Here is a 20,934-nt window from a genome sequence, read left to right on the forward strand (position 1 = left end):
GTAAAGCTTTTCATGCTTAAAAAAAGAAAAACTAGTGTTGCTAATTATTTTACTGGCACAATGAGCATGAATGATGTCCAGGCAATTCTTCATGATATATCAGTATCAGTACTTGTACACTGTAAGCTATTTTTAGCAGGTAGTATTTAGCATTAGTAAAACGTGTTCTGTTTTCACTGAATAGAATAAAATGGCCTTTTTTCATCTCACACTGGGAAATGTTTCTCATCACAGCAGGACTTTTATTTTTAATTATATAAATCTTATTAAGTGTAAATATATATAAATAAGTTTTTCGCCTTTTTTGTGCCTAAAGAAATAGAGAAGCAATACTTCGAAGAGAAAGGAATTTACTAGAATTTATAAGCCTTAAAATGCACATGCCTTTGTCCAGATTAAACACACATATTCCAGTGGTGTATCATGAATACATTCAGTGGACAGTATATTGCACATTTACATTGATATTGCAATGACCTGAAAAGGCTTGTATAATTTATTGCACATGTTGCAAAGAGTCTGATGGCAGCAGGAGCTCAGGAAGCATACAGTCCTGCTGCTAAAGAAGCTGCTCAGAGCTCCCACGGTGTCATGGAGGGAATGAGAAATGCTGTCCACAGAGGATGTCGGCTTTGCCAACTCCCCCCACTCACCCACTCCTGTCAGTGAGGTCATGAGGCTGGTCCTGGACAGAGCCGGCTCTCATAAGCAGCTGGTTCAGTCCCTTCTTACTTGATGCTACACCCCCAGCAAACAGCATAGTTCAAAAACATGGATGCCACATCAGTGCCATTAGAAGTTTTAAGCAATGTCCTGCACACTCCAAAGGACTTCTGTTGCCTCTGTAGATAGATGTGGCTTTGACCCTTTAAAAGCTCAGGATATAGCAGATCAAGGTGGTAATATCGCCCTCCTGGTATCTGCTGAAGTCCATATCAAAGTTAACCAATTAAAAAAAAAAAAGACCCCAAAGAAGAGCACAATTGTTTAACAAATGGCACAATTCCTCGCCTTAAAAGTCAAGCACCAAGAAAGCAAACCTGCAAAGGCAGGAAATGATGAACAAGCAAAAATACCCAGCATCAACATGACACTGAACAAATTTGGTGCTTTTTGTAACTTTTGTGCTTAATTTGACTTCATTTTAAAGACAACACGAAGAGTTTAATTGTTAGTGGAAACTTGTGATGGTGTTAGAGGAAACAAAGCAAGGAGTTACCTTAACCACCCATCTTGCCTCAATTCTCAGGTAGTTAGTTTAATTGGTCTGATGGTAATTGCAATCTGCCTACATAGAAAAATAAGCCAAAAGAAAGATTGTTTTAGCAGCGAAGTAGTAAATCAAAACATTATCTAAGGCATTTAATCTGGTATTTTTCCTGATCACCAAACATTACGGTACATATAACAAGCAAAGTTTTCTTCTTGATAAAGCCATTTAAGGTATCAATGTTGAGCCCACACTTTCTACAGACAGATGAGGAATAAGAGACACAATCAGGCAGGCTGAAGCATTTTTATCACCTATATATAATCTGTTTGAGTATTTGTAGCCCATACAAGCCCATGGGCTTAGAGGACATTTTATTGCTTTTACTTACCTTTCCAAGATAAATGTAAGCAAACAGCGTAAATTTGGAAAGTAAATACAGGTTTGATTGTTATCTCTATACAGATAGAAAACTAGTAGCTGCTGTGAGCAGCTGGACATGACAGCTGGCCTGTCCATCTTACATGTTTCTGAAGACTCCTTTGCTGTTTTGGGAATACAGTTAACCATGATTGACTCTCTAAATACTGCAGGGTAACGTTCCCCACTGACAATGTTTGGCTTTATATTATATTTCGTTCTGAAATTCCCAAAATTCCCAAGTCCAGTATGCCTCCCTAATGCAAAACCATGGTAATGTTTGAGAGGGAGAGAGAATCTGTTGCACATACTGAGAAGGGTCAAACTTTGAGATAAATTGTCATCACTGGTTCGTCAGTTGCTGAGGAGCTTCCAGTATTGATAGGTGGGATCACGTTAATTCTAGCATTAAACAACTAATTCCATTTAATAAAAGCAAACAGCTGTAATCCCTGTATCCCAAACTGCCACCTTCTGGTTACATTGCCTATTTAAACCACTTTAAACCAGTTTATATAAAAGAAATGGCAGGTCTGCTCTAACGGTAAATAAATCCTTGTTAAACATTTTTTTTTATTCCCCTAAAAAGTTTTAAATTGATTTCATTGTAGGCACAAATTATAAACAGCAACTGACTGTGATTAATAGTGATATAATTCAGGGGGTTTAATTCATTATATTACAATGGCATGGGTTACAACATAGAACTGTACATTACAATGTCACCAGGTGACAATGAACACATGGAAGGCCTGGGTAAATGCATGGTTTCTTTAACTGAATTAAGACAAAACAGAAGTATCTTTTCTGGACCAAAAGAAGAAAGTTCAAAAGTTAGCTTAGAGTTTCAGTTAATGCAGTTAAAAAAAACACCAATCCGGGTGTAGTGATGGACTCAGACCTGAACCTTTTGGAGGCACATAAAGACAGAAACAAAGTCGTCCTTCTATCACATAAAGAACATTTAAATGACTAATTTCTCAGCAGGATCTTGAAAAACCAGTTCATGTGTTCATCTTGAGTAAAATTGATTAGTGCAACAGTGTCTTCACAGGCCTTAAAGGAATAGTACACCCAAAACATGATTAGCCTTCATTTTCTACTCACCCCCATGCTGAACAACACTCTGGAGTACTTTTTTGATATCTCAAATGCATCTGGAGATCTGGGAGGCTTCTTGCTGTCTGCTGACATTCAAATAATGGAGGTCTATGGCGCCCGAGACAGAAAGGTCCATAAAAATCCACAAAAACGTGTCAATATTCCTCCATACTGCTCGTCCAATGTAATCCAAGTGTCCTGAGTGGGTAGCATCCAGAATTTACTCGAAACGAAGTCATTTAGAACGTTTTAGAGCCTAAACAGTAGTGTATAGGATTTCCTAATAGCGCCCCCATGCGCGCTCACGATTCTACGGAAGCCGGCAGACCAAACCAGCGCATTCAGCTCGACAAAGAACTCATGCTCTTCCTCAACACTGAAGTCCTCAGACATTTTTCTTTCGTTGTTTCTTTCTTTGCACAGGTAAACGGCACATTTCTTCTTCTACGCTTGCATTATCGGCAGAGCAGACGCTGAATGCGCACTTTCTTCCGGTTTGGTCTGCCGGCTTCCGTAGAATCGTGAGCGCGCATGGGGGCGCTATTAGGAAATCCTATACACTACTGTTTAGGCTCTAAAACGTTCTAAATGACTTCGTTTCGAGTAAATTCTGGATGCTACCCACTCAGGACACTTGGATTACATTGGACGAGCAGTATGGAGGAATGTTGACACGTTTTTGTGGACTTTTATGGACCTTTCTGTCTCGGTCACCATAGACCTCCATTATTTGAATGTCAGCAGACAGCAAGAAGCCTCCCAGATCTCCAGATGCATTTGAGATTTCAAAAAAGTACTCCAGAGTTTTGTTCAGCATGGGGGTGAGTAGAAAATGAAGGCTAATCATGTTTTGGGTGTACTATTCCTTTAAGTCAGTCAGACAGCTGCAGCTGATCCTGAATGCTGCTGCCCACGTCTTCACTAAAACTAAGAAAGCTGAGCTCATCTGGCTCCTCGTTTATCTGAGAATGGACTTTAAAATACTTCTGATGGTGTCTAAATCACTGAATGGCTGAGCTCCAAAACACATTACAGACTGGACGTCAGTGGATCCACCCCCCAGACCTCTCAGGGCTTCCGGCTAAAATCTGCACCACATACCTAGAACCAGAGAGAAGCAGCGTTTGGTTATGTCTAATCTCTTAAACCCTCAGTTTGCGTTAAATCCAAGTTAACATTGCATTTGTTCAGAGCGGCCTTTGACTAGCTACGTTTACATGCGCAAAATTTCCCCGATCCGATCCAAACCTTGGTTGAACGGAAATTCAAAATCTCCGTTTACATGGACACTAAATGAAATGATCCGATCATGACGTGTGTATGCATGTACCAAGCGTTGGATCAGATTAAATCTTTTAAGCATGCGCAGAACTTCCTGCCAAACTTGGCAGTTCCGTCTGCGTCTGGTTTTTGGGAGGCCTGACAAACGATGCGCTCGGAGCGAGCGGAAAGAAAAACGGAGAGAGGAGGAAAAAAGCGCTTGGCAGCGAAATGTCCGAGAGAAAATGTAGAGAATGAGCGATTGAACCGGCGTGGGAGAGCAAGTGGGCTGTGGAGAGAGAAAAGAGGATAAATTCCTGCTTCCTGCAGCTTTAAATGAACTTGCATGTATAAGTCGGCGTTCCTAGACTCCTCCCGCCATGTTGTTAACAACAAGAGCGAGAGCGACCGGTGGTTTCCTGTTGTTGACAAGGCGGAAAAACGTCACGCTGAAGTCGCACACATGCGCAGTGAAGATTATTTTACTCTTAAGATCCGAATGGGTGTTTACATGGACGCCAATCAGAATGGCGATCGGCAAAAACCACCTCTCTCTTTCGGAATTAAACTTATTTCCGATCGGACCGAATTGGATTACAATCTTCAGTCTGACATGTTTACATGAAACATTTTTGATCTGATCAGGCCTTCAATCCGATTAGTTGTGTCCATGTAAACGTAGCTAGTGTGTTATCTAAACGTAATTAGGTTTAGTTTGTATTCTTTCTTTCTGTTTTCATAATCATTTATCTTGTAAAATGTATCTTCTTATTTTAATGTATTTTCTTTAACCTGTTTCCGCTATGCCACTGCAATGTGCTTTTTCTTTCTTCTCCTCATGAAAAGCACTATCAGTTGTCTTGCCACTGAATTCTGCTGTTGAAAAAAACTTACCTTGCCTAATTAGCTTACCATCTTGTCTTCCTGTTTGGATGCTTATAAATGATGAGGAGGCACTGGGACTCTTTTCAAACTGACTTAAATAAGTTTGCAAACATCTGGTTTCAATGTATTTTTGAGATTGTTGAAACTGCTTCCAAATTGTAGAGAAAAACCTCAGCTGGTGTTAGAAACTATAACTGACCCTCCCAGAAAACCACCCAGAAGCATCACTCTGGCACCATTTATCCCCACTGAAGGCTGGGATATTGTCAAAAAAAAACAAGAGACAAAAACACATTTGTTTCTGCTGTTTGCTGCAGCTTTCTTATCCCTGTAAGATTTGCTTGCTTGCAGCGTCGTTTCCTTTGTCATTATGACTTTGCGTAACAGCATCCTTCAATTAAATTATCCTTTTCCCTTTAAGGCATTAAATTCAGTCTTTTTTTTTCTTTGCAAATTTGATCTCAGAGAATGAATTTATCCAACCTCATGAATGTGAGAGAGACATGACTACATCTCTTTCATCGATTTAACCTGATCCTTGTTGTCTGTGGGAATTGGCTCAGGGTGACGGTAACGCTGAGATGTGTCGCCGATGTAGCGGAGATTAGATAAAGGTTATCTTCTGGTACCAATCCAGAGATTGGGCTGAAAATGAAATAAGACGGTGTGGATGATTAAACAAGCCAAGGACCTTTCAGTCTAGCATACAGTACAGTTTCTTGGAAAGGAAAGGTCATTTTAATATATATGGAAATGATTACTGCTGTCTGTGAACATGGAGCACGACACAGATCATTTCAGGACTTAGGGTTTTAAAAATGACAATTTAAGCCTGTAGAGCAACGTTGGTGTGACATAAAATTACCTCTCAAACACATTATAGTAAAGCAGCCCCCCATAAATGATGCTTCTCCTGCACGTGGTTAAAAATCTGCCCTGTTCTCTCTGTATTAAATGAACATATGAAATGTCAGAGGAAGGAACTGAGCTCAGAGAAAGGGGAGCAGTCTGTGTTTGTGGTTAAACTCTATTTTTGGTGCTCTGTTGTGGAGGAGCCAGCCCAGCTGTCGAAGTGGTTTCCTGCATGAGTGTAATCTCAGAGGACAGGGCCGTGGTGAGATTCTCACAGACACCCGCGCGCTAATGCATCCCCGACCCCTGAAACAAATGACCCAAATACTGACTGAAATGAGGCATTTGGCTAACAGCGGGCTGCAGATGTAACTCTGTTTACACAGAGGTTATTGTTTTTCATTTTCAGCCCTTAATAAAAGTCTTTAAGACGCACTGATCCAGCTGTTTGTGTCATGCATTTGTGTGGAAAAAGATCTGTTGGGAAGTTGATGGATGATAATCATACGTCTTTGTCTCCTTAAGGGATTGGAGCCGGTAGATAATTGTTGTTTATTCATACTAGGACCCTTTGTTAAGTTTGTATTGATCTTTACTTTGTACAAACCAGCAAAGGAATTACATTGTGGAGTCATGATGTATGGTAGTAAAACTCTTTGGTTTTTATGTCAACTTATAAACTTTAATGTTTTCTGGTGATGTTGTGTCATAGACAAATCCACAGTAACCCAAAATTATGAAGCAGAAGAAATTCAATTAATAATTTTTTAATTCTATCCAAATCTTTAAATAGTAACGCCAATTTGTTTGCAACCCCCTTGTCATTCTTGCCCTTAATATAGATCCAGTTAAAAAGTTGCCTTTACAGTGTACACAAAGCTGTTCTGCAGACATCAGAGAAGACAACATGAAGAGCAAACAAAATCCACAACACATCAGAGACAAAGTTGTACAGAAGTTTAACACTGAGTTAGCTTATAAAACAGAATGCTTAAAGCGTCTCACAGAGCACTTTCTGTGACATCGTCTGCAGAAGCCATAAAAAGCTCAGTTAGCAGTTGTCATAAGCCACATGGAAGATCCTCGAGCCCATGGCTATAAACGTGTTTCTGTGCATGCAACAACTGTAAATTAACTGAAACATGGCAGTGGCAGGATCATGCTGTGAGGCAGAGAAGAAAACCTGAAGTAAAAGGCTATAAAATTCATAGGCGTTGGTGGTTGGGTTACGTTCCTTTACCAACAGCTTCTCATTGTGTCCAATTTTAAGAGGAGGGAATACTTTATAGATGGACGTTTAGAATTTAAATGTAGGGAATTCATATTTAAATGTCAAATAATTCTGGCTTAAATATGTATATAAATGTACTCTTTATCTGACGATATTGTCCCAAAATATAGAAAATTTCTGTTTTTAAAAAAATGTCTTAAAATCTGTGTTTTTATTTCGTTATGTTATGCAGGCCAGTTAGTTATACGTCAGCTTGTACACCTACGTTCGGCCAATCATATATTAACGGTCATCTGTCAATTACAATTTTTTCGGTCATAGCATCTTGATTCATATGTCGCAGCTAATATACGCAACGGTTGAAATAAGAATAATTATTTACTTTACCATTAGGTTACGTCCCAGTGTTCACGGGGATGAACTTCTGCGTCTTCGGCAGGCGTAGAGCTAACAGAACTGGCAGCGTTGCGAGGTAAGGGCTCAAACATGTACGGCTGTAAGCCTTCTACACCAAACCAAGCTTCTGCTGTCCTGGCGTCGTCTTCCACAACATCTTCGTCCCCACTTTCCTCCTCTAAAGAAAAAATAGATGATGGAGGAGAATCGACCACGACCTCCGACCAAAAACTCTCCTTCTCTTGCATGTTTCCTCTGTCCATAGCGTTCCTTGACAGTGTTGTTTCTAAGTCACCAATTTAGTGCTACTTGGTCCCAATGAAATTTCCCATTGGGAACCTACTAGCACTAAGTTGCTAACTAGTTAGCAAGATGCTTGCAAGACACCAGCCACAACTAAACTTGCTTGTGAACCTTCAGCCACAACAATCTCGCCCCCTTGATAAACGACCAATCACATTCACTTTATTCACTCGTGTAAAGTCGTGCACCACTCAGGAGAATTTGGAAAATGCAACAGTTGGAACATGTGCTTCCCTACGACTTTAAAGGAAACAGAGTTTCTAAGAAAAGAAGGCGTCTATCTGGGAGTTGTAGCTTAATCTTTAGGAATTATAACCTTAAGCTGCAGTTTTTCCCACATCACTCACTGCCTGCTGCTTAAATCTCCTGCAAATACAGATGAGCTGACATTTGCTTTATTTGACACCATATTTTCAACTCTCCCCAAACTGAGTCTAGTGGGAGGCTGTCGGTGCACTAATGAACCCTAAACCAGCTGCAACAAAGCAACACAAGAATGGCCCGGTCACGTCTCTGAGCAACAGCCAGCGATGGCATGAGCGTCCCTTATTGACTTGGCCTTTATGCATAATCCTGGCGTAGCTGTCAGATATCCTACAGCGGTGAGGTCGTCTGCTGTTCCCATTCACCTTTATCCTGTCATTGTGTGCAAGGTTAAATTCTGTGCACATTTTCCATCCTCGAAATTGATTTTTATTCCTAACTGGAATGATCAAAACTTTTTAATACCATAGTCAGGGTGATTTTCTGTTGTTTACTGTTACTTAAAGTATTAACTTCAGTTTCTGTGTTGTTTTGGAGTGTTTCAGGGCTGCAAAGCTAAGTCAATATTTGACACGGTCTGTGTTGTTGATAAAAGCAGGAAATGTTTCAGCAAAGTCATTTAGAGCCAGAGAGGTGATAAGGTCAGTCTTTAACCACTTTAAAAAAAACGTTCACACCATTTATTGATCAGTTAGTCAAACTGTCCAATTACAAGTAAATATTGACTTGTGACGGATGTGGAGGGTTTACAGCGAAAGTCTGCTTGGTAGTTTGAAACAATGGCATGTTACCCTGATGAATATTTCCCCTCATTACAGATGTCTGTTTGCTTTACCTCATACACTAAAATATTACTAATGACCACTTTTTTAATGTTAGACAAAAATAATTTTGGTGGATACAAAAAATCTGAAACATATTAGTGTGAAACGGTGGAAAGCAGAAGTAATATTTTACCACTTTCCTGTTTGTTAGTTTCAGTGTATTGCTGGATACTGTCACCTCTTGCTGAATGTCTGTAAAAAAAAAAAAAAGAGAAAACCACACTGGGGAACATAAGTTATTGTAAATAACATTGATTGCAGTTTATTAAAACCTATAAATAAAGTTACTTTAAGAATAAATGTATGAATTAATTAGGGCTACCACTAACGATTATTTTCATTATTATCGATTAATCTGTCAATTTATTTTTTCAATTAATAATCGGATAGTAAAAGGTTCCTTAAAGAAGACGTTTTACAAATTTAAACTTGAGTTCTGGATGGAGCAAACTGACAGATGAAAAATATTTTTTTTATCTTCAATGCTAAAAGTTTACATATTTTATTTTTTATTACAGTTATCCATATCCATCACTTTTACCAACAAACTCAATAAGTTGTCACACTGATGCTGATTTTTGCACAGTTTCATTCTTAGTCAGTTAAATAACATGCTTTTTTTTTTCTTTGCACATCTCTGGTGTTGCTATTTTTCACATATGGTTTTTTTATTCTCCAGATACAAATATTATATTGTAAAAACACTGTACAGTACAATACTCTATTTGTTTTTTTTTTCCTATCCATTATTTTTTTACACTTTATTAAGGTGCACATTGTGTGACCACTTCTACTATAACAATTGCTGCTTGTCCCCACAGTGGGACAAGAAAGGGATTTTTCTATTCTATAAGTGCAGCTCTAGGTGGATTTTTATATCAGCTAAAGGCATTTTTTATGGTCTCTATGTTCCAGTTAACGATTAATCCGTTACTAAATGAGTTGAGGATTATTTCAATAATCAATTAATCCGATTAATTGTTTCAGTGCTAGAATCAAACTTAAATTAGCATACTCTAATTGGCTATAGTGGTGGGGTTTCAAATCTCTTTAGATCTCGGCCCAAACTAAAAGCATCATAGAGCCTCTCTGAGGAAGGTCTGTTTCAGTTTAACCCATTTAAGCGCCTTTCTGCCTTGCCAGCCACTGTAAGCAGAAGCTGTGGTTTTATTTCAAAGTTTGGTTGCTTTCTGTTATCTTTATGCATGGCAGCATGCCACAAGGTTCACTTTGTTTGTATCCTTCCTGCTCTTGAACTTCTCAGATTATGTAATGTGGCATGCAGGGAGTGGCTGGCGCTGTTAGAAAAGGGCTGACGTAGCTGCGCAAGTTTGTGAGCAGGTTTCTGTGCTGCAGAGTGTGAATGTCCTGTTAGAGGAGAAACGTTGAAAAAAGATTGCTGCAATGAGGAATCAGCCATGATGGCTACTAGAGTTGCCTTTTGTAAAGAGCTTCCTCTACATTTACTACTCATAAAGCGTTATACTTTCTGCATTTAACTGGTTCTAATATGGTCATGTCGTAAATGACCTAAATCAATGCATTTCATTAGGTCAAACTCACAGACGTGCATAATGGGAAAGCTAAAGGAAGTTTTATATTTTATAAAGTAAAAAAAGAAAGTCTAAGAGGCTATTGCATTTAATCCCTTTAGTTAAAGGACAAAAGACCCCCTAAATCATTGTTTGCTAATCAACGTTACACAATGTATGTCTTATAGTGCCATCTACATGCTGTGGATGTATTTTGACAATTTGCTGCACATTTGTTGCTCCTGTTTAAGTCTACTGCGTTTTAATTTCGAATCGCCATTGTTCTTGGCTCAAAAGATGTGGTGACCTCGCACAAGAGAGGTGACATCAGTAGCTTTGCTGCTTTAGGGTATAATGGCGGCTCAATTTCATACATGCCTCCATGGTGAGTTGGAATAGTGAGCTATGCAATGATTATATAAGCTTAGCCTTCAGCTAGTTTTAGTGTTTTTAGCATTTATTTACTCTACAATACAACATGCATCCCTCACACCCCGCACATTCCCTAATCCTTCAGGCATGGCCTCCTTCAGGTACATTTTTCAAATATTAGGTGTGGGAGGGGTTAGGTGCTGGTATAGAGGTTGGTCGATCTTTGAAACAATTAAGTGCCTTCAGAAATTACCTAACTACTAACTAGGTTTCATTAAAATAAACAAATCATTTCTGTAAGCACTTCAGAAAACCATAAACAAACTATTCTATGTTTGAAACAAGATAGTGGCAGCATCATGCTGTGGGAATGCTTTTCTATTAGCAGGGACAAAAGAGTAATAAATGGAGCTGAATGCAGATCAATCCTGGAAGAAAATTAGTTGTGATGTAAGATCAGTGGCACAAACAAATTTGCAAGATACTTTGAGTAAAATGTTGTTTTGATCATGGAGCACGTGTGTTTAATGCAAAGCCTGTGAAATGTTTGAATAGAAGGTTAAAAGCAGGTACCTGACCAGAGAATTCATGTTCAGCCTCCTGCATTATCTTTTGTCTAAACCCGGTAGAAATGCCTAACAGGGACAAGCTCCTGCTGCGTGCTGCATACGTGAAATGGCAACTGCTGATAGCACCCTAAGCTCAGTCTCTATGTACTGTCCATCAGCCATGTGTGAATATGTCTTTAGAGAGCTTTCAGAGTCAATAACAGCTTCTTTGGTCTGGGCTTGATGTTTCAGATCAGATGTTTATCTCAGATGTGTAAATAGATTGGAAATGAACAAAAAAGACTAGTTAAGCAACAATTCCCTTTTAGGGAGTTTATTTACTATAGTGAAGGATATCAATAACAACAAGTAATCTTTATTCATTTGAAGCAGACATTTCAAGGTCCTGACAGTTTTTTTCTTCTCACATCATAGTTGGATTCCCATAAAATACAAGGGTCATATTCCTGCACATGAGCTTCTCCAAAGATGCTGCAATGTCCAAAAATATTTAGATTTGTGACTTCTTTTATAAAAAGAGGACCAAAACAAAACCATAACATCTATTTACTTCATCTCTGCTCTTGAGGAAAACATTACCACCCCTGCTCTGAACTAACCTCTTAAAAAGCATCATGTAGGGACATGAGTAGTTGTTCATGATGTGGTTTCTCTTTGCTTTATGATGTTATGACAGGCCCAAACTGCTGCCTATCAGATGTCAACACGTGCCTCTGTGCGCCCACAGATCCTTTTATTCGGAGGTCATTTCCTTCTCTCGGTTCAGACTTTTCTCTCTGTTCAGGACGAAATACAGCAGCGACTGTATTGAGGAAAAACAAAACATGTAATTATGGAGTTATTTGGTGACTGCTCAAACAACAGTGTTTTGGACTGCCAAAACAAATTAAATCTGTGATGTAAAGATCCAATTATCTGAATAAACTGTCAAAGCTTTGCATGCTTTCTGTCTTCTTAGCACAAATGACTCTCCACTGGCTTATGTTCACACGCACATTTAGAGTAAAAAAAGTGCCCCTAATGCAAATACTTTCAACGTCAGTATATTGTTTTAATGCATTGCTTTAGGACATTTTATGTGAGGCAAATTTACAATTTGCTAATTCTAGCTCATTGATTTCTAACTAAAAAAAAATAAACATAATAGCCCAGTTGTGTGATCATTCTGATGTCATCAAAGGTTGTAGTACAGACTTCAACAGAATCCCCCATGTTAATACAGTTTTAACTAAACTAAGGGTAAAGTGATGAAGCTTTGTGCAAAAAGCTAAGTAGAACAGGTACAATGTGTGCTCCAGTGATTTCACGAGTTCTGCTTCATTCAGATGCAGCCTCGCGTTAGGATGACGGATGTCATCGTTCTGCAGGGATATTGCCAGGTTTATAGAAAACAACTGTCACTACTCTGAGGGTCTTTCTGTTGTTGTATACAGACAGCTGAATGCACCAGAGGAGCAAACGGGGAAAACTCCTGCTTTATGGCACCTCCTTTTCTTCCTTCATTCTAACTCTGTGGTGTACTTGGACACAGTGAGGTCTGCTGCATGAGTGTGGATAGATCTTAAATAATGTTATAACTTTGTAAACATCAGATAATTTTCTGTTCTTTACAACCAGTAAAGTATATTGACTTTAATAGATGTGTTGGGACTAAATAAACAAAAAGATGTCTAATTCTAGTTCACAGAGGGGGATCTGAGTTGTAGCAGTGGTTTTAAGGCAGTCAGACATTCTCATTCATGCAATTTCTTAACCATGTTATGTGGTTTGAATAAAGCGTGCAGTGATCTGAGCACCTCGAGTGAAAGCAGCCCAGTGTGTCCGCACATCTGCCACCAGCCCATGGTCTGACTTGATCGCCATCCGTACTAATTACATGAAATCGGAGGGACTGTTTATTGTCCCCAGCTTGGTGATCTGGAGATTTTCCCGGGCTTTTTTTGGCTTGATGCCAGATCAAGGTCTCACTATAAACAGGATGTGGGGGGGAGGGGGAGCCCTGATATGAAAATGGCATTAATTACTCCTCCTCTGTAGCAGATGTGACCTTAAGGCTTCACAAAGCATAAATGATCAAACTAGGAACAAATATGCTGTGGTCTGAATCCCCTGTTTTACCACCTTTGTTATCTTACCTCTTAATCTAAGTCTTCATCGCTGATCATCCTTTGCTAAAAACTACCCTCAAACTAAAATCCTTCCCACTGCTGTGATTTTACAAATCTTTTCATTAACTCAACAGAAGATGGCATTTTCTGGCCCCAGCTGATCCTTTTTCTCCCCCACATCTGTCAGCAGGATGTCGTCTCCGATGCTGTTTGCTGATTAACATACTAACCAGTCTTTTGTTTTGGTTTCACAGCGCCGGGCCCAAAGGGGACAACATCTATGAGTGGAGGTCGACCATCCTGGGCCCTCCAGGGTCCGTGTATGAGGGAGGCGTCTTCTTCCTTGACATCGCATTCACACCAGACTACCCATTTAAACCCCCCAAGGTCAGTGGATTTATGACATGGGTTATTTATGTCAGTTTGCTTTTAACCATACAGTCTGGAGAGTAGAAGTGGTTTAAAAAAAATGGGGAATCTGAAACGAAAGATGTCGGCAAGACTGATCTTCTTTGTGATCTTTTCCATTTTAAAAATAATACATTTATGAGAACTTCTTGCAAAAACTTTAAAACTCCTTGACTCCCAGTCAGTTGCTGCAAATGGCTGCACACACTAAGCTGGGGTCTGTTTAAGATCCTTAATTATTTCCACTGTCACAAAATGTACACTCAGTATGAGGGATTGCTGCACAATTACATTTATTCAGTAAACGGTCCACTGTTGCCATACACTGATGGAGGCTGAGGGATTGCTGCAGTCTTAGTTACTGTTAGCTGACTGTTCATTTAAAAGCTTTTTTAACAATTGGTTGATAAACTGAAATTATTGCACTGTGTTTAACCCTGTAATACTAAAAATATCCATTCAATGATTTAGTGGTTTGAAACATTCCAGTGTGTAATAACTGGATTAGGGCTGCAACTAACGATTATTTTAAAAATCGATGAATCGGACGATTATTTTTTCGATTAATCGATGAATCGGACAAAAAATATTTTTTATATTAACCTCTTTATTCCAAAATAAACATTTTAGACAGAACAAACAAGCACACAAGTACAGGTTGCTCATTAACTGTACTGGTGCAATATGAAAAATACATTTTTGTGTTAAAACTACGCAAACTTACATGAGAAATGTAGCTGTACATCCACAAAATATAGGCTACTTTGTTTCATAAAGCGCAAAAAAAGACATTTTTGTTTTTAAAAGCCTCTAAGGGGTTCAAACAATAGGCCCCCCCATTTCAACAAATAAGTTTTTTTTAGACTAGAAGAGTTCTGCCTTTTAAGACAGGAAAGTATAGCAGTTAAAGTTGCTACTTGAGAAAATACTGAACCATAGAGATAAAAATAGCCCTGTGATTCAAATTATAAATTGTATTTGGAATAAAAATGAGAGAACTAGGGGTGGTAAAAAACACATCCTCCAAAGACAGATATTTACATGGGAATGTGGCATATAATTAATTGACATATTACTGATCTTGCTGGATTTTATTCTGCTTTACTTCCATAAATTGCAGGATCTTCTTTACTTTATCTTTGCCAGAAGATTTAAACTTTAAAAGCCTTGCCCTCATAATTTGCAAATTAATTTATTTATAAAGTAAATGTAAACGCTGCTTAAGCTAATTCAAATGAAATTAAAAGTAAAATAAGTAGCCAACCTTATCACTGTCTGTAACCTACTAACACGGTAAGGAAAGCATCAGATGAGCTACCTGAGAAACTAACGTTACGTTTCCCCACTTTAAAACCAAACAAACATGGTGGTTCCGTGCCATGTTAATTTCTTTTGAAAAAAGTTGCATGTTATCACTTTTTTCGCTTTACAAAGCGCAGGCTATTTTAATTATTGTGATCAATTTGCGCCGTCAATCCCGGTGCATGCGCGCTTCATTTGCAGTCTGGACGCTGAGGCTCTGAATGCAGCTGAGAGGGACTCCTGCGGGAGCGGGGGGAGGCGCCCCACGGCAGAGTAGGAACGATACATGCTTTCACGTAAGAGTCTCCAAAAGCCGCCAGTGAAACCGAAAAAAGTCGCCAGATTTGTCGCTAGTCGCTTTTTTGAAAAATAGTCGCTGGAGGGGTCTGAAAAGTCGCTGAGTTGGCAACACTGCTCCTGCGGCGCTGACTCGCTCTGCCATATTTTTTTTTCTTCCTCTTTCAGTCAAGAGGCAGTGATGACGGCGCGGCGGATGACGCAATAATCGCGCGACACAACTAATCGATGATGAAATTCGTTGCCAACGCTTTTAAAAGTCGATTTTTATCGATTTTATCGATTCGTTGTTGCAGCCCTAAACTGGATGGAATTAACTGATGTAAATGTTAACATATCATCTATATGTAAGTGATTTATTATCACCTATGAACTGGAAGTCTCAATCTTTATGTTTGCCTTATGTTAGAAATAGCTGTTTATAACTACATAGGGGTTGGCTCGCATTTGTGAAGCAGACATTTTTTGTGCTACAGCAGTGCAGAGCTGAAAAACTCATGACTATAGAGATCGCCATTATGCTCAAATGGGACTGCAGCAAGTTATAGATATTTATACAGTCCTACACAGACTAATACAATACTATTACTAAAATTATCTATGTACACCAGTCTCGGTTTTCATTATGACCACCAATTTGGGCTCACTCCTGCAGTCTGACCCATTAGATGTCGCTGAAAATCACAAATTGTACCTTTAAATTTAGATGCAATAAAGTGCAACTTGGATAGTTGCATGTCTTACTTCCACAAGCTACGGAGTAAACCACTTAGACCAGGGATCTATGGAATATATTTTCATATTCAACAACCCTAATTGTGTTAATCTGCATACTAAATTCCTACATTTTATCTATTATATGCACTGGATTTTGATTTATAGTCTCTTCCTTATTTTGCTTTTCCTTTACAGCAAAACTTTAAAAAATGTTTATAATAGTAAATGCATGCAGGCAGTAAGAAAGAAATGCTGGATTTATTTTTAAAATATTGGTTCTAAACTGATGAGATCATGCTCCGTTTTCATTTTCCAAAGTTCTGGCAGAAAGAAAGTGAGGCGTGTGTGTTTTCTTTTACATTTCCAGGATCCAAAAGAAATGAACAAGTGATGCATCAAGAAATCGACCAATGACCAGAGTCGGATGACTTTACATTTGACCCGTTCTGAGGTCTCCTTTATAAAGCTTGCATGTGCACAAAGCAGAGCCTGAAACTTGCTAACGTCCTCACAGATGTTGTGATCTATAAAGAACAAAGTTAGAGTGAAAAAATGTGGTCCCTCACACCCACTCTGACCCATCTGTGTAAGATATGCAGTTTTGGAGACAGGAAAGATTGGCAGTTGACAGATGGTGGCTATGATGGGGAACTGAAGCCAAATTGCATCATAATTCCTCTCAGACTTTATTTTCACTTTATATGAAAGTTTAACCTTTAATCGACTTCATCAAATCTGTAACTGCAGTGTGATATATGCTGGGTCTGAGCTGTCCTGTCCCATTTAGAAGGAAAAAAAACAGTCTGTACGCAGCTTTTATCTAAAATATTGACGTCCAGACTGAAGTGTACGACAGATCAATGTAAATGTAACAAAGTGTGAGGAATTTACACTAATTGCTGTAAACATTTAAATAACATTAAAATGCTGTTATGTGTGCAGTGGATGCTTTAGGTATGCTGGACGCTTTGAGGTAAATATGAGTAAACACATTTTAAGGGACCACTCTGATGTAGGAAAAAGCAAGGGTAGCTGGGTAAACCGTTCTAAAGTGACACAATGAAATATACAAACTCAGGTATTTACAATATATTCATGAGTTGGAGGTAGAAAAAAAATTTTCCTTTAATACATCAAGGCAGGTAACCAGTCTGTGGTTCTTTGCAAACAGCTCTTACCAGCATAATTTCCCCCACTGGATGTTAAACATAATCAAAAATGAATACACTCTCTGCCTGAAACAACTTTTAGGAACAAGATAATTCTGTGAATTCATCCATCAATCAGAGAGGAACAGCCAGATAATGTAGTGGTCATTTGATCAGGCCAAACATCCAACTCTGAAAGTGTTGTTAATAATACAAACCTATTTATTCAACTGTCCACCTCACTCACCAAGACACCTCTATTTCTTCCTCAGTTAGACTACATTTTTTGCTTTCCTCGCTGCAGTTGGCCACTAACTGAAATTGATCATCTGGCTTTTAACAGAAAATTACATTGATGTGGTGATTTTCATTAACCATTTCTTGTTGAATGTTGGCGTAAAGAGATGGAGCTTTGTGCACCAGACTATGAGATACAGCTTTGGTCTATGGAGGAAATGTGTTGGATTTTCTGTATGATTATGGTATAAAATTAGTAATTGATTTTAGCCGTTTGGTTTACACCTTCAGTATGGATCCAGGGTAATGTTTTAGAAATGAGACCTGATCTGGGATCAGTTTCTCTTTGTTCATCCGAGGACCATGCTGAAGCTTAGAGATGTTTCACCCTGACTTTAAAATAAGTCTACTTTAAATGTCACACAGGCAAATCTGCATCCAGTTTTTTAAGTCAGGTTTTCATTATTGCCAGTTTTTTACTCCTATGCACTTATCTCATATTAGCTCATATTTAATCCAAAACCATATTTGTGATTTTGAACGGTTTTGAAGGAAACAATCTTATGTTGCTGTCAATATTTTTGATGTATTTGAACTTTTTTTGTTATTTATCTAGTGAGAAGAAGAAAGTATTTTTTCTATTATCTAAATATGCAAAAATTATTAAAAAGTTTGAGCTTTTTAAAAATGCTTTTTTAGAAATTAGTTAGCCTCAGATCAGTACATCTCTGATGAAGTGTTGTTTTCATCAGCACCGACGAGATTATTTCGTTTACGCTCCTTTTCTTCATGACTATAATGAAAACTGACGAGCTAACATGGATCTTTGATGACGAAAACATGATGAGTTATAGGTGTGACCTTTTTTATTGACGAGCAGATACTAAAAAAAATGTTAGCGGGTGGTCGGTCAGATGTTTAAAATACATTATTGTGCTGTAATCTGTTAGACAAGCTAAGGAGTATCAGTCGTGCCCACCTGGCGTGCAGCGGTGAAAATTCTGCATGATCACAGATGGATCATGGCAGAAGCAGCAGGGGAGAAAATAACCCAGAATCATCCGGTACTAAACTCTGACAAACTCTGCTCTTCCATCTGTGTTTGTGCAGAAATCTGTGGTGAGTCTGCGCTTCTCGCACCACAGCGATGGTTCGCTCTCAGCAGTATGGCTCTTCCTGATCTCGCTACTTAATAAACTATATGTGGCTGATCATCCTCTGCAAACATAAAAAATCCCTTTGTCTAACTATCAAGATTTTATTTCTTCCAGCTTACAAGATGTCATACTAAATGTTCTTTAATTTCTACCAAAATTATATCCAAAGAAAATATTTCATTACATATTGTTATTTTTGGATAAAGAGCCAGGTGAAAGGTAGATGGATCTTTCTATCTATTATATTAAAATATATCATATCATATTAAAATATGATGCAAATGCATTATATTTTCATTAAATTTAGGTCTGGATTGCCATGGCATTACAAGGCAATTATGTAGGTTCTATCTGTATTTCTTAATATCAAAATCCTTAGAATTTAAATCTACTTTGACCCCTGAGCATTGGTAACAAAGGGGAAATTTAAAGACATAAAGCCAAAATTGCTAAAGTAGAAAGAAGAATGTTTTTGTTCTTTGCTTTTTTGGAGTAATGAAGATTTTATTGATCTGTGTGTAATGCATAATTCATAGTAGATCAGGGAGTGTTTGCTCTTGAATGGAAATCTTATATTTCTAAAACCATTCCTTTATTGTACATTTTGTTAGCTTGTCTGTCTGCTATATTCTCCAATATGTTGAAATAGATCTGCAATTTTCACGTTTTTATAAAGTAGGGCATTCATTCATAGATAAGTATATTTGAATTATATGCATCAAATCTTTCTGCCCAACAGCAATGATTTACTGCATGGCAGGATTCTGTAAAAAGCAATTGTATCTAGGCATGAGCTGTCAGTCTGGTACAGAATCTAGTTGTTATTCGAAATTGTAAAGGTTAACTTTTTTTTTGCAACATAAAACTGACTAAAACTAGACTAAAACCTTTTAAAGTTTTGGTTGACTAAAACCGAGTAAAACTATCACATATCGTAATGGCTAAAATGTGAAAACTAATAATAATTTCATCCTGAAGATTAAGAGTAAATATGAGATGGCTGTCAAAAACAAAACTGATCTGATGTTTTTTTTTTTTGCTGTTGTTTTTTTTTCCAGAAATCTAAGGTTTAAGGACACAAAATCGTGATAACCACAAAACCATAATTCTTCAGAGTATATTAATAATAAAGGTCTGCTTTGAGCTTTACATGATCAGTTGTGGAGCTTTTTGACACACATGGCTTTGATTTGGAAATCCAACTTGTGATAATTCTGCTCTGTGTTTATGCAAAAAAGGCCTCTTCTTCTTGCTTTGTGTGATGTTGTTTGCAGGGCACTGATTGGATGTGGCTGCTGAACACATTCGCTGTCAGGGAAAATCTCGTAGATATTTTCAACTCGACAAAAAGGAAAAAGAAAACCTTTCATGAGCCCCCCCACCCAAATCACACTCATACATACACACAGCAGCTCTCCTTTTTTCGCTCTTTGTGCTCTGCAACCAGCAGCTCTGTGTTTGACAGAAGACTCAAACAAATCCACAGGCTCCGGCCCAGCTTTCTGTGGCCAGAGGGATCGAGTGTTTCCGTCCCCTTCAATACCTCTTACCCAATCCAGCACACTGTGATCTGCAGCCAAAACTCCCCGCTCAGACACATACACTCACAAAGCATTTGCCCTCGTACTGCCACACTCATTCTCACTGCAGAAATGCACCATTATTGGATGTGCACTGATGTGAGTGTTGGTTAAAAAATGATGAATCTATTGTCCTCTTTCTCAGCGTGATGGTGTCAGGTGGAGTTATTTGTCCTTCTGGAAAAGAGCCAGCAAAGGAGCCAGCTTTTTGTCTGCAGAGCTGATGGGAGGGGGGGGCAGTTATTTATAAGGCTCTGCCTTGTGTGGTTTTTGGGGAAGTGAAGCTCGTTCTTCCGGATGATCAGGGTCAGGGGGCAGGTGTTGGCGATTGGAGCAGCAGATCAGACCTCATCAGCTCTGCTGCTGTGGGAGGATATTAGCTGGTTGAGATCTCAGAGAGACGTGTTATCCTAGATGCTATGACTCACTGCTAGAGACTGTACGGCTGGAGGAGGCTGTTTACTTTTACAAGTGGACCTACTAATTGACAGTTGGGTGCTGGAGTCCAATTTTTCTTGACAACAGAATGCATATTGTTGTGCGATCATGCAACACGCTGCCCTCTGTTGGTCAGTTCTGAAAAAGAACTTGCATCAGTAGGCCTTTTTAGTTTGAAATTCCACAGCTAATGTCTGATAAAATCCAGCCCTTTTAAAAATCTGTACATTTGTGTCTGGGTGCTCTTTGAGCTGCTGAGTTGACAAATGGTGCAAACGGCCCCCAGTGGAGCACTAGGTCAGACCCATTACACCAGCACTGGT

General features: G+C 38.7%; 1 protein-coding gene across 1 annotated transcript in view; it reads left to right on the plus strand.

Annotated features, from left to right (window-relative positions):
• Positions 1 to 20,934, plus strand: part of LOC119779778 (ubiquitin-conjugating enzyme E2 E2) — a 62,518-nt gene that overhangs the window by 32,076 nt on the left and 9,508 nt on the right. The window contains exon 4 of the mRNA XM_038279556.1: positions 13,582 to 13,714. Coding sequence (XP_038135484.1) covers positions 13,582 to 13,714 — 133 coding nt within the window. The remainder of the gene's footprint in view (positions 1 to 13,581; positions 13,715 to 20,934) is intronic.

The sequence above is a fragment of the Cyprinodon tularosa genome, unplaced genomic scaffold (assembly GCF_016077235.1).
Source record: "Cyprinodon tularosa strain WSP-4 unplaced genomic scaffold, ASM1607723v1 ctg151, whole genome shotgun sequence".
Taxonomy (NCBI): domain Eukaryota; kingdom Metazoa; phylum Chordata; class Actinopteri; order Cyprinodontiformes; family Cyprinodontidae; genus Cyprinodon; species Cyprinodon tularosa.